The sequence below is a fragment of the Leptodactylus fuscus genome, chromosome 1 (assembly GCF_031893055.1).
Source record: "Leptodactylus fuscus isolate aLepFus1 chromosome 1, aLepFus1.hap2, whole genome shotgun sequence".
In the NCBI taxonomy this organism is placed as follows: Eukaryota; Metazoa; Chordata; class Amphibia; order Anura; family Leptodactylidae; genus Leptodactylus; species Leptodactylus fuscus.
In genome coordinates, this window is record NC_134265.1 from 85,358,660 (window position 1) to 85,374,928 (window position 16,269).

Below are 16,269 nucleotides of genomic sequence, written 5' to 3' on the forward strand. Positions count from 1 at the left end.
GTCTGCAAAGGAAAACATAGCTACAACTGGAGTGTCCCAAGATTAAAAAAATGTCTCATCAACTGAAGTCAACAAGACGTTTTCCCATTTTGGATCACCAAGATCAAAGCTTTCAATGTAACCTATACAGAGCAGAACAATATAGTAAAGTCATAGATATTTTTTTTAGGGTACAGCCACATGTAGCGGAAAATCCACACTGTACTTTAATAAATCTTAGGGGGCGTTCACACTTGCACCCTGTGTCATTCCATCAGGTTTCCATCCTAAGCCCCGAAGAAACTGCATAAAGAACGGCTTCCCAGCGGTCAGTTTTAAAACCCATTCATTTGAATGGGTTTTAAAAGCAAACCACTGGTGTCCACGTGTAGCCTCTCTGCGGAAAAGACGTTTTTTTTGGCCAAAGTCCTGCATTTCCGACCTTGTGTCCGGCCAAAAAAAAAACGATTTCCCCACGGAGAGGCTGCATACGGACACCGGCGGTTTGCTTTTAAAATCCATTGAAATGAATGGGTTTTAAAACTGACGGGAAGCCGTTCCCTATGCAATTTCTCTGAGGCTTACAACGGAAACCCGGTGGAATAACACAAGGCACACAGTGGCACAAGTGTGAACACCCCCTTATTCACAATGCAAAAAGTTTCCCTGCATAAATTGACATGTGGAATCCATTTTTAAAAATTCACAGCATGTCAATTTATTCTTCAGATTTTCACCATGGGTTTCACTCCTTCACATAGGACAAAGTTTGCTACAAATCCATAACAGTATATGTAACACATGCTGATCTTGGCATGGATTCACAGCAGGATTTAGGTGAAATCTGCAACGTGTGAACGTACCCCGATCAGGAGCAGCACCTTAAAATGTTTGACTATGTAAAATGAGTAGATGCTATGGATAAAATCAGCTTAAACCTCTACATCGATCAACATTTTAGATACTTTACATTTAATGAAAACCAGCCAAGATATGTGGCTAAATATAACAGATTCAACACAAAGTAACCAAAGTCTTCGATAAGGATTTTAAGGTAAATGAACGTCCTCAGCCAATATAAAGTTGCAATGCCCCGGCAAGGTTCAGTAACATAAAAAATAATCTCATTTGCAGCATAATTTTCGCTCCTTCATAGACTGAAGAATAGAACGGCTTCAGCATACACTTGTTATTGAGTCAAAGTAGGATGAATATGCATCATGAAGTATCCAGCAGCAATCATAGTGTTAATGTGTTAAGCATCACCAGTCCACATGCATATTCTCTCAAATACAGTTCCATCCTTCACTACGAGCCTTTTCCTGTTAGCCAGGAGATGTCGCCAGTTCTAGGAGATAAGCAGATTAAAAGAAATGAAAAAGAAAAGTCATTCGACCTGCTGAACAGCTGAGGGAGCCAAAAGTTGGAACACTAAGGGGACTAAGCTACATTCACATGACCGATGTATAAAATGGCCGTGCAAAACCTCTACCACCTCCTGTCTAGACTACCCATGCAGTGGAAGGTGATCATCCCAATGCTATGACATCACCCATCACACATGAGAAGCAAGAGCAGTGCTCCAGTGACTTAATGCCCGCCCTCAGTGCACAACTACAAAAGTAAGATACATCAGCCAGCTTTTTTGCAGTGGTCTGCTGGGAGGAGTAGTATACCAACCAGGGACAGAAATAGACTTGACAGGCTGATTAGAAGGGCCAGCTCTGTCCTGGGGAGCCCCATGGAAAATACAGGTGGTGGGTAACAGAAGGATACTGTCTGTGGTGAGCTCCATGCTGGAAAACAACTCCCACCCAATGTATGAGACCTTGATAGCACTGGGCAGTACTGTCAGTGACCGACAGCTTCACCTCAAGTGTGAGAGGGAGCGATATCGGTGTCCTTACTCCCAACCGCGGTCAGGCTGTAAAATCTACATCAGGCTAAGCGGAGGTCACTCCGAACAAAGAACTAAATGATCCTGAGTCTTTCTTTTTCTTTTTAGTTGCTATAACTCCTAGTATCTTTTCTATCTGCTATTCTGAGCTTGTATGTGTTCTTTCTTGTAATATATTACTTTTATATTATCTTTTATATTTATATTTTATATTATCATGTTGCTGTAACACACTGAATTTCTTCATGGTGGGACTATTAAAGGATTATCTCATCTTATATAACAAAGCTATGCTGTTTATCACTGTAATGTGCTCCATAATGTGGTGAGGACACTGGAAGGGATAGAAATCACAAATACATGTACAAGTTTTTTCCATGATCTGTCTATGTGAATGCTGGCTGAAGACCACAAAAATTGACAAATATGGGCATAAGGAGTTATAATGCTTTAAGATGGACATAGACTGGCCATTGTAAATTATGTTATGTAGGGGAAAGTATGGGAAGTATAGAGACTTTCTAGCAAATGGAAATATTCAGATATACAGTATGTGCCATCACCTCCTCATGGATAGAATCTCACTGACCCTCAGTAACATCATATATATCAGCACCTGTACTAGCACACAAAACCAAAGTCACAATAACAAGACAATAGCCCACATTCAGACATCTCAGTATCTCTGAACTTACTTGCAGTGACGAACAAACATCCTATACAGATGGCAGCATTAAAAGAGTAAATCAGAATCGCAGATCATAATATTTTGCAATTAAGAATTATTAAAACCTATAATATGTACAGTATTTACATGTTCCATTTTGTTGTGATTCTTTTCATTTTTCAAATTTTTTTTTTCATACAAATCTTGTAAAGTTCTTTAGCATTTTTATGTAAGTTTAGTAAAAGAAATATATATATATATATATATATATATATATATATATATATATATATATATACACACACACTCACCGGCCACTTTATTAGGTACACCTGTCCAACTGCTCGTTAACACTTATTTTCTAATCAGCCAATCACATGGCGGCAACTCAGTGCATTTAGGCATGTAGACATGGTCAAGACAATCTCCTGCAGTTCAAACCGAGCATCAGTATGGGGAAGAAAGGTGATTTGAGTGCCTTTGAATGTGGCATGGTTGTTGGTGCCAGAAGGGCTGGTCTGAGTATTTCAGAAACTGCTGATCTACTGGGATTTTCACGCACAACCATCTCTAGGGTTTACAGAGAATGGTCCGAAAAAGAAAAAACATCCAGTGAGCGGCAGTTCTGTGGGCGGAAATGCGTTGTTGATGCCAGAGGTCAGAGGAGAATGGCCAGACTGGTTCGAGCTGATAGAAAGGCAACAGTGACTCAAATAGCCACCCGTTACAACCAAGGTAGCCAGAAGAGCATCTCTGAATGCACAGTACGTCGAACTTTGAGGCAGATGGGCTACAGCAGCAGAAGACCACACCGGGTGCCACTCCTTTCAGCTAAGAACAGGAAACTGAGGCTACAATTTGCACAAGCTCATCGAAATTGGACAATTGAAGATTGGAAAAACGTTGCCTGGTCTGATGAGTCTCGATTTCTGCTGCGACATTCGGATGGTAGGGTCAGAATTTGGCGTCAACAACATGAAAGCATGGATCCATCCTGCCTTGTATCAACGGTTCAGGCTGGTGGTGGTGGTGTCATGGTGTGGGGAATATTTTCTTGGCACTCTTTGGCCCCTTGGTACCAATTGAGCATCGTTGCAACGCCAAAGCCTACCTGAGTATTGTTGCTGACCATGTCCATCCCTTTATGACCACAATGTACCCAACATCTGATGGCTACTTTCAGCAGGATAATGCGCCATGTCATAAAGCTGGAATCATCTCAGACTGGTTTCTTGAACATGACAATGAGTTCACTGTACTCCAATGGCCTCCACAGTCACCAGATCTCAATCCAATAGAACATCTTTGGGATGTGGTGGAACGGGAGATTGGCATCATGGATGTGCAGCCGACAAATCTGCGGCAACTGTGTGATGCCATCATGTCAATATGGACCAAAATCTCTGAGGAATGCTTCCAGCACCTTGTTGAATCTATGCCACGAAGAATTGAGGCATTTCTGAAGGCAAAAGGGGGTCCAACCCGTTACTAGCATGGTGTACCTAATAAAGTGGCCGGTGAGTGTATATGCATCAAAAACTGTACTCGTGTGGTAAGTATGGTTGCAGTCAACATCAGCATCTAGTACAAATATAACAATGAGGATTTACGCTCATACTGAGGAGTTCGTGGCATATTGAGGAGTTCATGACATAAATCTGCCTTCCATTGTTTTCAATGGGAGGCATAGATCATAGCAGGACACTGAAAAAATCTATGCCCTGCTCAATCTTTCCTCAGATTCCGCAACTCGGATTAGGCCCGTTCATCTTGACCTAACCAGAAGAGGAAAGCCGCAATGGAATACCAATGCAACCCCTTTAATATATCTCATATAAGACTATTTCTTTTGTCTGAGCTACACTCTTCTTTGTAGGTTTACAGTGATATTGTAATTTGTTATGGAAATCAACTTGACAATAATATAAGCAAATAAAAAATAATAATACTAATGCTAACCCTCTTTGATTTTGTAGCCTAAGGCCTGGTTCACATCTGCGTCGGTAATCCATTCAGGGAATCCTTATGGGAACTCTCCCGAACGGACTACCAAATGCATTGGAAAGCGGTGTTCAGTGAAAGCACACAAACCCCATAGACTATAATGGGGTCCGTGTACTTTCCACACGGTCACTGCATGAGTTATACGGACTGGAAAGTAGATTGTGAATGACTTTTCTGTCCCCATGTTCTGTGTGGAATGCACACGGACCCAATTATAGTCTATGGGATCCATGTTCTTTCACTGCATACTACTTGCCAATGCGTTCAGTAGTCCGTTCAGTGGGGTCCCCAATGAGGACTCCCCCAAATGGATTACCAATGCAGATTCGATCAAGGCCTTAGGCTGAAGCCCCACATTGCAAAAACGCAGCTTTTTTTGTTGCAGATTTAGTTGCGGTTTTTTGAGCTAAAGTTAGAAGTGGATTGAGCAGAAGAGGGAAGTATAAGAACTTTTTGTAGAGTTCCCATTCCTTTTGTAGCCATTCTTGACTTTGGCTCAAAAAACTACAACAAAAAAAAGCTGCGATTCCGCAACATGGGGCCTTTGCTTTAAGGAGCAAAATGGCAACTCTCACTGGTTATTTTAAAGGGAACCTGTCACCATGGAAATGTAGGGCAAATCTTCACGCAACATGTTGCATTGCAGGAGAAGCTGAGCAAATTGTTATACAGTTTGTGAGAAAAGATTCTATATAAATTGTCAATTCCTCATTTATTTTCTTGAGTCCAGTGGGCGATCCTAACAGCGACTTTGCATACACAGTCATAGAGGGAGCCCGTCATTCACTGGGCTCAAATACTATTTTAAATAAAATAGAAATAATAGAAATAAATGTATAAATGACAATTTCTACAGAACCTTTTCCCACATATATCAATCTGCTCAGCATTGCCTGCTGTATAATATGATACCTATAGATTAGACTGCATTGTCATGGTGACTGGTTCCTTTTAAATAGAGTGTATCACCAGAACCCAGCATATAATCCCAGCTCTATGGATAGCTAGGATACGGCTACCTGGATCAATTGGTGTTTTCCCTTGTGAATAGGCACTTCCATTGCCCAGATTTTGCCATATTCAGTCAAGCTTTTTGGAGCAACAAGGGCATTGCCATTACACCAAAGCCATAAGCAGCAATGCTCTTCTTTCTCCAAAAACAGTGATTTCTTGGCAATGGAGGATTAATTAACAAGGAGACAATGCTGTTTGATTCAGGGGACCCAGATCTATCTACAAGGCTAGGTTGTTATGCTGGGTTCTGGTGAAAAACATTCTCTAGGCTAAAACCCCACGGTGCGGAGGAATGGATTGAGCAGAAGGTAGAAGTATAAGAACTTCCTATATATTTCCGATTCCTTTTGAAGCCATTTTTGGCTTTAGTTCAAAAAACTGCAACAAAAAACCTGCATTTCCGCAACGTGGGGCCTTAGCCTTATGGTAAAGGTCCACTTCTTTTCATTAGATTGGAAGACAGTATTTTTATTAACAACAACTTACTCGACATCCCGCTTGCGTATAGATTTTCCTGATGCCATGACTTCTGCTACCTTGGACACTATAGGATCATAGTTCATACTAGCAACTGCAATGACTTCATCATTCCTGGAATATACAGAAAGAGCACAATCCATCCTCTTTAGTATGATAACATCAAGGCGCTAAGCACTTAAATATTCCTTTGTGTCCTTTATGCAATTCTTCACAATTCACAGATCTGATACTGATGATCTGTCATAAGGATAAGAAAGCCATTCATCTGGTTACCATGTACTACAACATTGCCTGTGCAGCAGGGAAATGTCTATTTGGATGCTATGGGGTCTATCTGGATGCTATAGTCTATGGGTCCGCAGGTTTCCGCGGGTAACAGATTTTAGGGCGTATTGGGTTTCTGTTTTTTGGGTCCCCAAGTGGAGCAGGTGTGAACCTAGCATAAGATATGACAAACTAACATAATAAAATACATAGCCAGTATAGACTGAATCTATTATACTGTATCAAAATGGTGAAGTTGAAAATATTTAAAAATGATCCAAAGAACAAGTATTGACATTTTTTTTTATTATTATATACATTATTATGGCAATATAATATTTCACAGAACTTACCAAACAGCATTTTTTTCTACATCAATGCAGAATAATATCATAAAAACATTCCTTGAACATTTTTGTCAATCATAGAAAAGCCACAAAATTCTGATTGTTCCAAAAAATTAATGAAAAAAAATTAGTTCTAATTACTGTATTTACGGATTGCTATCATTTTAGTCCCAGCCCCGAGTAACATATTTCTGTTGAATAATCTGTGCACCATGTTATTGTATAGTCCATAAAATACAGCAATTAGCTTGTCATGCAAAACTTGGACAATATTTCCTACATAGTGTGACATCGTTACCTTTATGTCCCCAGGATTAGCAAATTTGTAATAGTTACAGACAGAAATTTAGAAAGAAATACCATATAGTTTAAAAGGTAGATCCCACCAGCTTAGACTAAGCAACAGAGTTACCAATGACACAAACATATCAAAGAATTGGCCAAATTTTCATTATTACCTAAAAAGCAAGTAGTCCTGATAAGCAACATTTATTTTACAAGATGGGAGTGCTTTAAGTTATGTGACTGTAAGAAGCAGATCCAATATTTTGTCACAATGGAGATGGAGCTTTCTGCTTTTGGCCCTGTATCATGTATAGGATGGGCACTATAAGCAGCTCTGTACAGCTAATCGGTGAGAAGGCCGGCTGTAGGACCCCACCAACCAGGTATTTATGGCTTATCCTAAGGATAGGCCATAAAAACCTTAACCATGCACAACCCCTTTAAGGCTAAATCTACATGGCGATATAAAGTTGAAGAAACTGCGTCACTAAAACAATTGTGCGGCATGTCTGCCACTTACTCCTGTGTGATCTTTCTAGAGCAGTGAACTGGCTATAAAAACACAGTCAGGTTGCAGACATGTCACATTGCAAGTCACAGTCATATGGGACTTCCACTGGGACTAGTGAAAAGTCGCATATGGCCAAAATCCAACAGGTTAGCATTTTTTGCACCTTCACATCTCAGTTGCATGATATCTTATGCCACAATGTGAGTATGCGACACCATACAGATACACTGAAATTATTTCTATGTGTGTCTGTATCACATGACAGATGTCGCCACATAACTCTAGCCTTATAGCATACCTCCCAACCGTCCCGATTTCCGCTGGACATTCACGATTCCAGTGACATGTCCCGCGGTCCCAGTTGGAGGGAGGTATGTCCCGATTTCAACTCAGATCTGCGTCTAGAGGACGCAGATCTGAGTTGAACACATACGTGGCTAAAGCAAGTAGCTGACACAGGTCAGCTCCTTGCTTCACCGCTGCACGTGCCTACTGGCTGTGTAGACGCGATGTGATGAACTCACATCGCGTCTACAACTGTGTCAGCGAGAGAAAGAGGCGCGCAGAGAGCGGCGAGGGAGCGAAGGAGAAGGTAAGTTTAATGTGTACTAGTGTACCTTAGTAGGTGGAACGTGAAACTGGGGGCAGATGAAGGAGAGGACAGCAGGACACTGGGGGCAGAGATGTGGGGACATGAATATGGGGGCAGGGATGTGGAGACATGAATATGGGGGCAGAGATGGAGGGGACATGAATATGGGGCAGAGATGGAGGGGACATGAATCTGGGGCAGAGATGGAGGGGACATGAATCTGGGGGCAGAGATGGAGGGGACATGAATCTGGGGGCAGAGATGGAGAGGACATGAATCTGGGGGCAGAGATGGAGGGGACATGAATCTGGGGGCAGAGATGGAGGGGACGTGAATCTGGGGGCAGAGATGGGGGGACATGAATCTGGGGGCAGAGATGGAGAGGACATGAATCTGGGGCAGAGATGGAGAGGACATGAATCTGGGGGCAGAGATGGGGGACATGAATCTGGGGGCAGAGATGGATAAGACATGAATCTGAGGGAAGAGATGGAAGGGACATGAATCTGGGGGCAGAGATGGGGGACATGAATCTGGGGGCAGAGATGGAGGGGGACATGAATCTGGGGGAAGAGATGGAGAGGACATGAATCTGGGGGCAGAGATGGAGGGGACATGAATCTGGGGGCAGAGATGTGGGGACATGAATCTGGGGGCAGAGATGGAGGCACATGAATCTGGGGCAGAGATGGAGGGACATGAAACTGGAGGCAGAGATGGAGGGGACATGAATCTGGGGGCAGAGATGGGGGGACATGAATCTGGAGGCAGAGATGTGGGGACATGAATCTGGAGGCAGAGATGGGGGGACATGAATCTGGGGGCAGAGATGGAGGGGACATTAATCTGGGGGAAGAGATGGGGGCACATGAATCTGGGGGCAGAGATGGAGGGGCCATGAATCTGGGGGCAGAGATGGGGGACATGAATCTGGGGACAGAGATGGAGGGACATGAAACTGGGGCAGAGATGGGGACATGAATCTGGGGGCAGAGATGGAGGGGACAAGAAACTGGGGGCAGAGATGGAGGGGGGACATGAAATTGGGGGCAGATAAAGTGTGTATATGAAACTGGGGGAGAGATAGAGGGGGGGCATATAATTTACGGGTGACTGTAGGAGGATTATACTGTGTGCGGGCACATGAAAAATTAATGAGTGGGCGGAGTCAAGACAAAAGTGGGCGGGGCAAAATTTGCCTCGGCACGCTACGTGCACCGCACATTTTGTCCCTCTTTCGGTTCTTCAAAAGTTGGGAGGTATGCTTATAGTTGAATTTTCAGACTGAAGCCATTCATTTTTAAAAATTCTGGGGTCATAGAGAAAGTAACTATATTCTGTTTCTAAAAATTTATTTTCTAGAACTGTACTAAGGGTGATTTTTTTATCTAGTGTCAGTGTAGCATAGTACACATTATGTCCTCACTTCATTCTTATGCAAGTCCATGGAGTGTATAATATAAACATCACATCCAAAAGTAACAAGTGAGTCTGCATAGCTGTAACATTCCCAATGCATTTGATTGTTGCAGCCTAGACATTATTATTCCGCTGCCATACATCATTTACCTTAGTGCCCTCCTATAAATCCATAGCTGACGGGCAGTATAACTACACTCTCATGCTAGTGACATAATGAGGTCTGACTGAGTGGCCATGAAGAGCCACACAGTTATAAATAGAACTCACGAGAAAATAGCCTTGGTGGGAATATCAAGCTATTTTGTAAAGGTCTATCAAATTCAACCAGCAATCTCTATTACATAAACAGGGAATGTTATCATTACTTGTGGAAAAGGAGCAAAACATCGCAAGTCCTTGAAAATGAGACTCAAATGAGTCATCTGGGACAAGAAAAACAGATGTGATTTTTTTTTTCCAGGTAAAGCACCATTCTTTTCCATGTCCTATATTTAAGCTGCAATGTAAGACTGAGCTGCAATATAAATCATGGTCTAAGAACAAGAATGTCACCGATTCTGTAAAAAAGCAAGCCCTTTTTTCTAAACATGGACTCCCACTTTAACTTGCTTCTTTTCAATTATACACATTTCTTTTATATTTCATTGTCAGATGAAATTAAAGGGGTTATCCATTTTCCTTTGCATAGGCCATCAATATTAGATCTGTTGGGTTCCAACACCCAGGATCCCCGCAGATCGTGTGCTCTAAGACAGCACAGGTCTGGGTATTGTCTATATGCCTGGAGCTGTGCTGGTCATTCACCTGGAGGAAGCTTAAGGTACCGCCGTGATGCCGCATAGACTACACTTTGTATGGCTAGAGAGCAACACTAGAGATGAGCAAACTTAATGATAGGCCATCGGTATAAGAAAGTGGATAACCCCTTTAAGATAATAAAGTCAAGTAGTTAACTCTGTTGTTTAGTCTTAGAGAAACCAGAGAGAGTAACCTTCAACCTGGAGACGTGAGTGTTCCTAAATATTACCTCAATTGATCTACGATGGATGTCATCTTACTATTGGGATACAAGCTCCTTACGGCTCTCCTAAATAGTAAAATAATGTATATCTTTACACAAACAGTTCACAAATGTAGGTTATAACCAGTGCTCAGGCACCACCAGTGTCTTCAACAGAAAAAAAGTAAATAAACGTTATATAGGTTATATAGGGTGTATGATCCATCTGGATCTAAAATCTGTGCATAAAAGTCCATAAAAGCATAATGAAAAGCCGTTCCAGCATAATGGGGGGAGGTCTGTTAATACTGTCTAAAATTAGGACAGCCTAAATGTGAGTCAGGCAGAGGATGCATTAAAGTAGCTTGCACGGTGTGATAGGTTTGGTGCGCAATGATAGACATTTCAGACACTTTTTTCACTTAACCTCTCCCTCTTTTGCAGGCACTTTTCAAAACGGTCTAGTAAGGAACAAAATGTGCCTAAAGCAACACAAATCTGTCACTCCCCAGGGTGTCAACATGAGTGAGAAAGGACCTGTAGTTTAATGCATAACTTGTATATGCGAGAGATAAGCAAACCTTTCAAAATGTATTTTGTTTCAGATTGGGCTGGTTTAGGCCAAAAATTTGATTCAGGTATAAACAGGTTCACTGTGTGTGAAAAGTGAAAACTGCCCTAAAATGCTATTATATATATATATATATATATATATATATATATATATATATATATATATATATATATATTTTATTTATTTATTTATTTTTTTTAATTTAATATAGATTGTGAGCCCCACATAGGGATCACAATGTACATTTTCTCCCACCCCTATCAGTATGCCTTTGTAGAATGGGAGGAAATCCATGCAAACACAGGGAGAACATACAGACTCCTTTCAGATGTTGTTCTGGACAGGATTCAAACCCAGGACTCAAGCGCTGCAATGCTAACCACTGAGCCACCGTGCTGCCCTGACTAAAATGCAATATGACATTCGTAGGATATATGGACACATGGTGGAATCTGCCACCAATTTTGAGGCAGTTTTCATCCCAAAAGCAGCAGCAGATTAAGCCCTGATTCTGCCTACTATTGTAATCAATGGGAGGCAGGGATTGGAGCAGGACTCTGAAACAAAAATAAATGTCCTGTTCGCTCTTGCTGGAGAGTCTGCAGCTCGAGATAGCCCACTAGATCTAATCAGCAGTAGGGAGCATAGTGGGTGGGGGAAATGCCATTCATTTTCTGCCGTGTGAACTCACCTTAAGGTCTCTAGGACCCTAACTTATACCTATTGCACATACCCAAACGTAGTAATATCAAAGTGACAGCAACAGATATAGCTATGGGTAAGCTATAAAACCGTGTACCAATTATATGTGTATATAACTTTACTGGGATTTATGTAAAGGAAAAAAAAACAGGCCAAGTTTTACTGAACCACTTGTAGAAAAGAAATTAACTAGAGAGGTAGCATACCGTATATAATTTCCCTGGGTTTTGACATACATACAAAAATAGCGTTGATAAGTTCATCTCTAACAGATGTTAATGTAACTAGTTTACTTCTTTAGTGTCTTTTATAATTCTGCCCCCAACATGTCTTTCATCTCCAACAGAAAAAAAAAATAATAGTACCGGTAAAATAATTTCCTAAAGAAAAGCAATGAAAAGGTTTTCTGAATAAATTTCTGAGCTGCTGGTGTGATGTGTAATTGCCTTAGGCCTGGTTCACATCTGCATTCAGTATTCCGTTGTAGGAGTAGCATTTTCTCTCTGCATGGACACCGCGCAGAAAACTCACGGACCCCATATTAGTCTATGGGGTCTGTGTGGTTTATAGGTAACCACTTTCCCCAAGCGGACTCCCCGAACGAAATATCGAACGCAGATGTGAACCAGGCCTTATTATGTTTAAAGAGAATCTGTCAGGTCCAAAACCAATAATAGTGCCTTTAATACATGCATAAATTTATCTTTTTGGCCACAAACTGAAGACGCAATACAGAGATAATCATCTTTTTATGGATATGCAAATCAGTTTGGAAGCACACTGGTGAAGGGTCAGAAATTCCTACAGACAGCCAAAAGACTCATTCTAGAATCATTATCCAATGCGGCCCCTATAGCTGATCGACATTAGCTATATGTAAGCAAATCTGTAAAATAAGGCCTCACCTCCAATGCACCTGGAGACTGACTTGCACATCGATAAAAAGATAATTATGTTTCAATTCTCCTTCATTTTTTAGACACAAAGGTGTGTTTCTGCTACTATTAACAAAAAACTATTATAGGTTTAAGGGAGCGTTCACACTACTGTCGGTGTCCGACAGGTGGTGTCCGCTCCTAGTGTCCGCTCAAAATCTGTCACAGACATTAGGAGCGGACACTAGCTGTGTCCGTGACACCTGTCATTCATTTCAATGGGCATCGGGTGCGTTGTTTTGCACTCCGTGCCCGTCCTTCCCTGTCCGCAAGTGAAGATGTCCGACTTCTCAAGCGGACAGAAGAACCCAGGGTTTTTCCTAATGTCCGTGACAGATTTTGAGCAGACACTAGGAGCGGACACTACCTGTCGGACACCGATGGTAGTGTGAACGCCCCCTAAGAGAGAACTTGGACCTAACAGACCACCCTTTAAAGTTTTTGAAAACATATTTTAAATATAAACTTTGGTTACATACCTTGTATAAAATGCTACAAATTTCAATTCTTCAATATCTCCTTGAATGATGACATCATCAAATCCTTCCCCATTTCCTGAAAAAAGGTATTTAATATGTGGTGTATGTAATACTGACACACATTACTGATGCATACCGCAATTATGTACAACATCAACCTAGATGACAACTAATACAACCCCAAAAGAGATGGGACACTGCCCTAGTCCTGTAGATAATGGGACATTCAAAGTCTTTGCAATTTTACATGGAGGAACAATTTTCTGAAATCCTTTCACAATTTTTAGATGCAGTTTTTCACATATTTGCTTCTGAGAAACTTTGCCTCTCTAATATGCTCTTTTTATGCAGTCATGCCACTTAGTTGAAATTAACCCTGAATTGAAGCTGACAAAGTGGAATAAATCCGAATTCAAGGAAATATTGGATTGGCAAGGATTCCGTATTTCCTAACATTGGTTCAGGTCGCAATCATGTCATGGCCATATCAGGGAAAGTTTGTTGCAACTAACACATTGCTCCACAACCCCCGGTCGGAGAATATCTCCAATGAGGGGTTTTGACCCCTTGGATGCCGCGGTCAAACATGACCACAGCATCCAAGGGGTTCCACCATACTACATGTACCCCTTGGCACTCCCACGTCGAGATTGGGGGTTGCAGACAGGAGCGGCATCAGCACCCATCCCCTTTTTATTAGATGCTATAAAAAAAATAACTCACCTGTCCTAGGCTCAGCATCCACTCCGCAGCTCTTCCAGCTGGTGACTGAGGCTCTTCTCCCCAAGCCTCACTGCTGGGGCCTGTGATTAGGCGCACCAGCGTAATGAAATCATCGCACCCCATGTGACCGCTGAGGGTCACTGTGAGCATGTAATACTGTGTAGGAGGCACTGTGGCCATATAATACTGTGTAGGGGCCTCTATTTTTTTTTAAATATATTTTTACTTTTTATCCCCATAGGAAAGTGAAGCATCGATATTCTGATTGCTGCTTCAATAGGTATACGCTGCAGTACATGTATATTGCAATGTATAGAGGCTGTCATCCCGTGCAGACGTATAGGCTGACAGTCTCCACTGAAGGCAGGATCAACCAGGTATGTAGAGGGACAGCGATGGAGCAGACCCGGGGTCACTGGTCAGACCCTGGGATGCCAAATAGGAGCAGCGGCACCTTCCAACAACGTTGCAGGGGGGCTATTGGGACCCCAATATATAATAAAAATAAAACCCTTTAGATGCCACAGTCATGTTAAAACCTGTGATCGGAGCTCACCTCCGAACGGGGGCATTAGAGGACAGTGTCAGCTATTACTTACGGCTGACACCCGCAAAGCAAGGTGTGCACATTTTTTTTAAAAGTCGCTCCTCTACTTATTATCATTAGAATCAGTTACTTTTCCAGACTTTTGTTAACCCTGTCCCTACTTTTTTGAGCCGTGTTGCTAACATCAATTTCTAAATAAGATTTCTCAGATTTCTATCTCTCAAATTCTAATAAGTCTTCTGTGGTGAATAAAATATAGTCATATGAGATTTCCAAATTAATTCAATCTTGCTTTTTATATTTTACACAGCATCCCAACTTTTTTGGAATTGGGGTTGCATTTGCAACTGTACACATTGGGGTGGATTTATTAAGATTGGCTTTTCAGATGTCAGTTTTAATAAAGGTCTGATAGATGGGAAAGCAGAACTTATTTATGAATAAATCAATCACAGGCCCCTAGGCCACATTGGAAACTTGCGTAGATTTCCGGTATAACTCACACCAGAAAGCTGCCATGAGTTCTAATAAATATTTTGGGCCAAGGTGTCCCCGACCTAGCTGCTCTGCTTTTCTCACTTTTGCAGAAAGTGGTGAGAGAGGCCTAAAACGGCAGCGACTTTGGCGTAAGAGGACTTGCGTGAAAGATGTGAAAACTTTTCATCCTCTACACGGAAAAAAATGGCTTAAAATGGTTGATAAATTCCTCCAATATGTCTAATTTCACAACCAATTTCTTTTTGTTTTGTTTCTATAGTTCTTATATAGATCTATATGTCTCCATGATAACAGCAACAAATAAACAAACCCTGCTAAGCTGGATTTTTCAGTCATACAGTACATACAGTACTTTTCACCCTTCCCCTACTTTACTAGGCTAGCAAGAATTTTACCAAAAGGTAGGGAACAGATGGAGAAGAGTATAATTGTAAGATCAGACTACTAAGCGTTTGTTGTCTGTTACCATGGAGACAGATATGCCTGTATAGGAGCTGTAGACTAAAAAAGGATAGAAAATTGTTTTTCAAGATCCATTGGAAAGTTGCTTCATGTGTTATTTATCTTGCATTGGGGCAATAAAAAATATAGTGTGTCAGGGTCTGGGGTTGATAGGTGAGGTGGCATAGACACACAAGTCCAGTTTCTGTAGACAAAACTAAGGTAGAGTTTTATTTTCACTCAAAAATATAGTGCAGCAACAAAAGGAAACAATACAAAAAGAAATACCTGCCGGCTAGGCTCTAACTAAACATAGAATAGGTTACATCACCTAGAATAACAGAAATCTAAAAAGTAAGTAGAATCATTCAGGACACAGCTCCAAAAATATGACCTCTCTCTTTCTTTGGCTCTCCAGCCAAGCTCTGCCCCCAGTCTGCTGCTGGAGATGACTTCTTAAGCCTCCTTGATGAGCAGACTCTCTACAGCTGAGTCGCTGCCGAAACATCCCCAAAGTGTGGACTGGAGGGGGTGGAATGACAGGTCCCACTACCAACCTACTTGCCATTCCTAAAAATCCAGCCCAGTAACCGGAACTCTGAAATAACCCTCAGCAGACAATAGTTATCTGCTGAGAAACGTTCTTTCTGGAGTTTTCTCATCTCACCCACATGAGTAGTCTAGGTGAGATGTACACCCCTCCATTACCTGACCAGCCATCGGCTTACAGGTGTCAAAGGCGGGCATAGTTCTTCAAAGAGCAATCTACCTAGAAAAATTACCATTCACATTTTGCATCTTTTTAAAATATTAATTTTGTGTTTCATTTTATTCTACAACTTAGATTACTCATTTATGACATTGAGAACTCAGATTCCAAACAATAATTCATATTTAGGCTAAGCCAA

General features: G+C 41.5%; 1 protein-coding gene across 4 annotated transcripts in view; it reads right to left on the bottom strand.

Annotated features, from left to right (window-relative positions):
- Positions 1-968: 968 nt before the first annotated feature.
- The window catches only part of AIFM3 (AIF family member 3), a 90,599-nt gene continuing 75,298 nt past the window's right edge, over positions 969-16,269 (bottom strand). For 2 of the 4 annotated variants that reach the window (XM_075272302.1, XM_075272300.1), the window contains 4 exons: positions 13,153-13,228; positions 6,048-6,152; positions 2,572-2,592; positions 969-1,327 (listed from right to left, as the gene is read on the bottom strand). In XM_075272302.1, the coding sequence (XP_075128403.1) occupies positions 1,288-1,327; positions 2,572-2,592; positions 6,048-6,152; positions 13,153-13,228 (242 nt within the window). In that variant the 3' untranslated portion in view covers positions 969-1,287. The remainder of the gene's footprint in view (positions 1,328-2,571; positions 2,593-6,047; positions 6,153-13,152; positions 13,229-16,269) is intronic. The other 2 variants (XM_075272306.1, XM_075272301.1) reach the window with 1 other exon arrangement.